Source organism: Rosa rugosa, chromosome 1, assembly GCF_958449725.1.
Source record: "Rosa rugosa chromosome 1, drRosRugo1.1, whole genome shotgun sequence".
In the NCBI taxonomy this organism is placed as follows: Eukaryota; Viridiplantae; Streptophyta; class Magnoliopsida; order Rosales; family Rosaceae; genus Rosa; species Rosa rugosa.
Genome location: NC_084820.1, coordinates 65049220 through 65056520, shown reverse-complemented (window position 1 = coordinate 65056520; position 7301 = coordinate 65049220). Strand labels below are relative to the sequence as shown.

The window sequence follows — 7301 nt, the reverse complement described above, 5'->3', positions numbered from 1 at the left end:
TTACAAACTACACACCTTTTATATTATTTTATTATTATCTCAATCAAACTTTATTAAATTTCCAAATTTACCCCTCTTGAACATATTTTTGTCTTTATCAATTCCTACGTCTTCTAAAGTTTCTTTGGAATTGCAATCATTATTATCTATGGAAATCCTCCTTCCATCTATTATAGACATTTACTCATGAACCTAGCATCTCCAACATTAACCAAATTTAATCAAAGAAAATTCAACAATGGTATGAGGGACGGAGATGGGAGTTGATCTGAGCTTGAGAAGCATTTCTTTCTGTTTGTGTTTAATTTGTATTTCTGGGTTTGGAAAGAGAGAAGACAAAAAGAGTAAGGTAAAGCATGAAGCAAGATTTGGGAGCATGCAACAAAAATAACCTTTCTTGGAAAATCTCAGATGGAATTGAGATTTTGTAAGGACTTTAATTTGCTTGTTCGATCATTCCAGGAATCAATTTTTCTGAAAAATTTAGTTGCAGAATAGTATAAGGTCGATGGCAACGAAGCTGCCAAATTTTGCGAGGTCGATGAACCAGGTATCGGCGACGATCTCGAGGTTGATGACCGCTGAATTTGCAAGCGATGAGGTCCGGCTTCATCGTTAGATTATCGTTTCGGCACAGCGAACTTCGGAAGCCGAGCTTGGCCTTTGAGCTGGAAATTTTGCCTGCATATTGAGACTGAGATTTGACAAATTCTCTGCTGTTGTTCGACTTCTGTACAATTGGACTTTATGGTTTCCATCACTAAACACTCAAGAACAGAAACTTAAATTTCTAGTCTTTTCTGGTTTCAATCAGTTAAAAAGAGTTGAGTTAGCAATATCACTAACCTGAACAGACCTGTCACCAACAACAAGGCCATGAAATGAGCTCCAAATAAGAGCATCATACACCGTCTTGTCAACCACTTCCAGATCAATCCCATCAACATTAATTAGCCTTGTGCTACTTTCATCCTGGGTCTCCCTAACTACAACTTCACCACCATGGACAGGCACAACTTGAGAGGATTGAGACATGGTCTTCAACTGGGTCTTGAAGATTTGGTTGATGGGGTTTAGGGTTTAATTTGAATACTGGGTTTTGTAATCTTGACTCTGTTGACTGAGAAAACAAGGATATTCTGGGATTTGAGTGAAGAAAGGTGATGGTACCAGTACCAGTGGTGAGAGGGATGGAATGTGAAGCACCCATCACTCCTTTAAAGCGGCTTTATACATAAAACTATGGCAGCGTCTGGTTTGCCAATGGCAAATTGGTGACTTCTTTGGAAAGAACAAGTGTCCAATTGTACTACGATTGTTTGTTATGACAAAATTCTCTGGTGGAAAATTCAAGTGTATTTAGAGGGTAAATTTGAGAATTTAAAAACAGTTCATTATAAAAATGTAAAGGGTGTGTGGTTTATAATTTGGGGAGTGCAAATTTCATTCCCCTTATTGAAACATTTTCAATAATTGAGGTCCTAAATATAGTTGGGTCGGAATATCATGGCCCTCACGATGCTGGTTTCCAGGTTTTAAGGGTACTATCCCCTCGATCTGGCGTATTAAGTCAGGTCTGACAGTTCATGATGCTGGAGATCGATTCTTGTTCCAATTTGATCGGGAGGCTGATCGGAATAGGGCACTTCATGGAGGCCCTTGGTTCTATAGGAATACTATGCTCCTTCTTGGTGAGTATGATGGAGTTGGCGCGGTGGAGGCGGTTCCACTATGGAGGTTGGAAACATGGGTGGCCGTTCGTGGTCTTCTTTTGGCGCTTCAAAAAAGATCTGCCCTAACTTTAATTGGGTCGATTCTGGGTCAGGTTATCAGGTTTGATCTACCGGCTCTCCGGCGTAGGAAAGAGGAACAGAGAATCCGTTTGATTTTGGATACTCGTCGTCGGATTCGCTCTTGGATGTTGTTTGAATTCTCTCCATCCATAGAGCCTGAGATAATCTTAATTTATGACAAGGTGAAGGGATTCTGCAGAGAGTGTGGATTTTTTTAACATGATGCTATGGGGTGTGATCGATTTCTAGTGCAGGAAAAGGCAGATCTGCTGAAGTCGCCGCCGACAACTGCTATGGCAGGCCTGACTTGGAGTCGGGTTCGGCTGCAGCGAGTGGTATGGTGCTGCAGAAAGAGGGGAATGGTAAGGATCTGATGCTGGTTGTACCTTCGGGTCTGGTACCGGAGGAGAGTGTAGATTTGCAGACTGACGTGCATGGAGATGTGGTAGTCCAAGCGTCGTTGGGACATGCAGGTCAGTCGGAGTCTAAGCCAACTGGGGCCTCTATCTGTACTGTTCCTTTTATTGCAGGTTTGGAGCAAGCAAATATCTTCAAGAACTGGGAAGCTTTGGTGCCAGCTAATTCAATGGAAAAGGTGCTTCTAGTGCAGATTGCTTCGACCACTTTGAAAGCTAGGAAATCAGGGCCTGAACAAAATGTTGTGGAGACTATACTTGTGGGTACAAAACGTAAAGCGGCCTTTGAGCTGATTAAACCTGGGAAGAGATTTTTGGCTCTCCCAGCCCCTGAGCTTCAGGTGGATGAACACACAACCCTGTTGTTGCAGCATAAAAATGGTAAGATCATAGTGTCTCCAAAGAAGAAGAAGCTTGGACGCCCTCGGGGGAGTAAAAACAAACCTAAGGTGGCTACGGCTCATGAGGAGGTGAAGAAACTTAGAAAGTGGAAGAGCCACATTGATTGTGCTGACGATAGTGGAGCGGCAGGGACGTCCATTGATACCGAGGTTCCTGTGGTGGAGGCTTTAGGGAAGGAAGTGGTTATGGAAGGGGAGTCTATTTCCCTTCCTGCTATTGCTATTTAATTTTAGTTATAGGTCGCAAAGATCACTTCCTCTGAGCTATTTGCTTCGGAGAATGATGATCTTTGTTTGAAATAAAAGTGCGTTATTTTCCTCAAAATGTGGGTGTACTCGCGGTGGCCTGAGGCTTGTTCTTGTCGTAGAATAGGTGTTTAGGGTTCCTAAATGAACGATTCTTTCTATCGACCTGATAGAGGTGTTTCGTTTTTGTACTGCTTACTGAATATATATAATGGGCTGACCTCTTTTAATCAAAAAAAAAAAAAATCATGGCCCTCACGGTGGATTATTAATGTTGGTTGATGAGTAATATGACATAAAAATTGTAGAGTCTAAAGAATTATAAAGCAATTCTCAGAACATTTCTGTTAGTTCATAGATTCTATAAGAATCACCTTTTTTTCTTTTTGAGGTGAAAAATTATGTCTCTCATACCTCCTATTATTGTATTTATTAGAAAATTACATTTTTCATGTTCAATGTGGAGACATGTGTAAATGATTTATTGGGTTATTGAAGGGTTTATTGAAACATATTCAATAATTGAGGTCTTAAAGTTAAATCTAATTAGGTTGGGAGATCATGGCCCTCATGGTCGATTATAAATGTTGATTGATGAGTAATATGACATGAAAACTGTAGAGCCTAAACAATTATAAAGAAATTCTCGGACCATTTTTGATAGTTCATTTATACTATAAGAATCTGCTTTGTCATCTCAGCCAATTGTTTGCTTCAGAGTTCAGACTATTTCGTTATTATGCATATGTTCATTCTTGGACGGTGCGTGGCGAGCTTTAAAATATGCTTGTGCATCTCCTGAATTCTTCTTTGCATCTTGCTCCAGTAGCAATTAATGGTGCTAAGAGTAACTCCAACAGTTTCTCTATAATTTTTGTATTATAGGGAAGCAAAAGTCAAAGCTTTAAGCAATTTTTCTTCTTCAACTCCAACAGATTCCCTAGTTTACAGCAATCTCTAAAATCTCCAAATTCTTCCTTAAAATTTTAGAGATTGCTGTAAATTTAGGGAATTTTGTTTTCTCTCTCCTCACTTCTAAAATGGAGAAAGTTATAGGGAATCTGTTGGAGCAAAAGAGTCTCGTTTTTCCCTAAAATAGAGAAAAACTAAAATATGGGGAAGCTGTTGGAGTTGCTCTAACCAGTCTAATTAGACTCGCTTTTTTCTCTAACTATTTTGTTAAGCCCAAGGACTAATAACCCCCCCCCCCCCCCCCCCCCCCCCCGACACCTGTGAAAGGTTTCAACCATACAATGCAGCATGGTGCCTGGCCACGTTTGATAATTCAGCAATTACAAAGTGCCACCCCCAGCGTTCGAACCCGAGACGTGGTGGGGGTTCCATATCCTGAGTTACCCGTGGTGGGACCCATTGCATCCACTGAACCACTTGCCGTGGTTGCCAAATGAGCTAGTTTGGTGTCGCAGATTACCTAACCTAGCTAATTTGCATTTTTTATAATATCATCCTTCAGTCAAAATAAATACAGTAACCCATCTAAAAAAAAAATTACAATAATAATAATGACTTCATTTCAATTACAGGATAAGTTCCAAGTTTTTAAAGGTGAGAAAAATAAGTACTTTCACATTCTCCAATTTCTGGATAAGTTTTTAAAGGTGATTGATTACGATATGTCATGGCTACATGTTTCATATTCTCCATGAATTGACAAAAATAATGTGTTTCACTGACAAAAATAATCTCTAGCTCTACTAAGGATATTGAACATAAACAACCTTTTTTTTTCTTTTTTTTTTCAATTCAGGAAAAGAGACAAAGCTCTATCAACACTTGAAAGAAACAAATTCTATTGTAAAATTTGTCCTGGCAGACGCGATCGAGAAGAAGCTGATGAAGATCATGCATGAACGTATGTGTCAGTGCAGGTGTCAACTGACGTATATCCTGTTTTCTTTTGCAGATTTCTGTGACTCTGAAATACTAGCTTGCATGCATGGACCGCAATATTTAAATTTTTTTGTGGTGAATGATGAAGAAAATGACATTAGGGCTCAGTGACTGTAACCCTAGAGCGTTCGATCGGCAAGTTAGTGCTGCATTACTTTGTTCAGTAGCTCAGCATATATTGTATTTTGCCTTGGGTTTATTTTCAGGTACATCCTCTTATCTATGATCAGTAAGAAGAGCAAGGTGTCAAGTCGCAACTTCTCCAGAAGGGTCCCATCTGCAGCTCATTTTTCTGCATATTTAGTATCCTCCACCTACTTGTTTGATCGCGATGATGATCTGATTGAAAAATGAACCCCAGCTGCCCCACCAGCACGAACCTGCTGTCTGATAGCACTTAAAGTGTTGCCGATTTGTTTGAAATAACCGAACAAATGAGTAAGTGAAGTGAAGTGTTGCCTAGCAACGGTGACAAGTCGAGCCTCACTCACATACAGTTTTCAGGGAAGAAACAAAAGAAGAATCGAGATTCCAAAAGATCTCCTTTGCTAAGATGTAATTACAATCGATAATTGTAAAATTTTTCTTTTTTGAAGACGAACCGTAATTGTAATTTTGGTCAGTGTTATTTAATTTTTCCAGTACATATTGATAAAATAATCTGAGATTCACATTAAAAATCAATTGGCAACGGATGAAGTGGCCCAAACCATTATAAACCTATAGGCAATGTCTCATTTTTCCCATGTGGGATGTATATATTCTCAACACGCCTCCGCACGTGTGACGAATTTTCAAGTCATACACGTGGACAACTTTGGGTGACGTGGAGCCTGTGTGGCCGTTAGGCATGCACACGTGGGTAACTTGGCTCTGATACCATGATAAAGTAATCTGGGGTTCACATCTAAAACCAATTGGCAATAGATGGAGTGGCTCAAACCCTTATAAACCTATAGACAATGTCTCATTTTTCCCATGTGGGATATATATATTCTCAACACATATTATGTGTCTTCATGTTATTCTACATTAAGGGGGACAACAAATCTTACTCCTTATTTTGATGTTGCTCCCTCAGCATTTTTTTGTCTTTTCTCAAAGCTAGGGAACTTTTCTCTCTGGCTAAAAACCCTGAGTACGCTAAAGATCGTTTGCAAAACCGCGCTCATCCGGAGGCGCGCGTGACATCTTGCTGGCCTTCATGCCCTGTCAGTGTCTTTGTGCGGTTGCCGGACGGGTGATCTACAGGTCGGGCTCGGGGGCTGTGATTTGGATGGTTTGCTCGAAGTTTTGGCAGATTGTGTCTCGGCGGCGGTTTGGTGTGGCATCTCCGAGTGCGTGGTTGGCTGCTATGATTCTGGGGTCGGTGACAGTGATGATGGCTTTAGGTAGACTGCATCTGTCTGGTTTTTGGGAAAATCAGGGCGTGGTGTTTCGAGTTTGTTTGGTTTTCAACCGTTTGGAGTTCACGGTGGTCGGAGTACGTTGTTGTGACGGGGCTTTGGGAAGCAGCTGCAACGAAGGCTGTGGCAGCGCCGGACGAGACGGTGATGGGCGGCGGCACGTGAAGAAGATGATGACTTGGGCCGGGTTTGGACCGGTTCACTATGGCTTGGGTGAAGCTGTCCTTGGGTTGTTCCCATTTGGGTCTGAGTAAAATGGGCCTGGTTGATTTAGGCTTGCATTATGTTAATAGCTTAGTTTACTTTCAATAATTCACTAAGTTTTTTAGGGACCAATGCACTTTTTTGTGCTTCTAACGGATCTTCTGAAGTAGTACCAAGGAAGATTCATGCTATTTCAAATGTATTTAATGTCAAATGAGTGCCCTAGTTTCCACGTATCACTATGGGTACTAGCACAACTTAATTATTACCTACCCCTAATTGGTAGCAGGAAGGTATGTAATGGTCATTTTGGTTTGTGATCAATATATTGGCTTTTTGCCTTGATTAAAAAAAAAAATCTTACTCGTTAGATAATTTCTATGGTAATTAAAAAAAATCACTTTTAAAGTGAATAAGCTCCTTACTTACTAAAATAAGTTTTTGTTTGAATATAATTATACGTATATCACTTGTAAACATGCTAAAAAAAATTGAAGTTAAAAAATAAATAATATGTTAATGAAATTCTTTAACTTAATAATTGAATTAATACCGAGTATTATTTAATTTAGTGGCATTAGTCTCTCTTTTTATAACAATCTATACATGCAGCTCCATGAGTGCGATGTTGATCTCGATGTTGAAATGGATGGATCAAAGTAACTGCGTTGCCAAAAACTATAAAATTTTCTGAAAGTTGAAACCAACCCACGTTGAGTAAAAATTTCCAGGAAGAGCTTTGTGCATATTAATGGAATTTGCATGCTCTACCAAATGGCCCTTTTTCTTTTTCCAGTAGCATTCCCAGGAACAGAAAGGGGATGCCTAACTAATAATAAGCTAGTGTAGATTTTAGTCCTTCATTTTTTTTTTTGAGGGGAATGAAAGACTAATTCATTGATGAAACATCATTACAATCAGAGA

The 7301-nt window shown here is 39.8% G+C and overlaps 1 protein-coding gene across 2 annotated transcripts; it reads right to left on the bottom strand.

The window, feature by feature from the left end:
* Window positions 1-417: 417 nt before the first annotated feature.
* LOC133744864 (uncharacterized) lies at window positions 418-1299 on the bottom strand. Of its 2 annotated transcripts, none has more exons than XR_009863440.1 (2): window positions 847-1299; window positions 418-760 (listed from the first exon to the last, which is right to left on the bottom strand). XR_009863440.1 is itself a non-coding variant. In XM_062172896.1 (2 exons), exons 1-2 carry the CDS (start codon window positions 1033-1035, stop codon window positions 437-439), a joined length of 483 nt encoding a protein of 160 aa, XP_062028880.1. In that variant the 5' UTR covers window positions 1036-1299; the 3' UTR covers window positions 418-436. The 2 variants fall into 2 exon arrangements, 1 of the variants encoding a protein (XP_062028880.1); XM_062172896.1 differs by having other exon boundaries at window positions 418-730.
* Window positions 1300-7301: the final 6002 nt, after the last annotated feature.

What these genes read in the sequence shown, in the direction of transcription:
- LOC133744864 (XM_062172896.1), bottom strand. Translation starts at nt 1,035, where the DNA reads ATGTCTCAATCCTCTCAAGTTGTGCCTGTCCATGGTGGTGAAGTTGTA. An exon ending in TTGGTGACAGGTCTGTTCAG is followed by an intron (nt 731 to 846) that starts GTTAGTGATATT and finishes CCAATTGTACAG; the next exon opens with AAGTCGAACAACAGCAGAGA.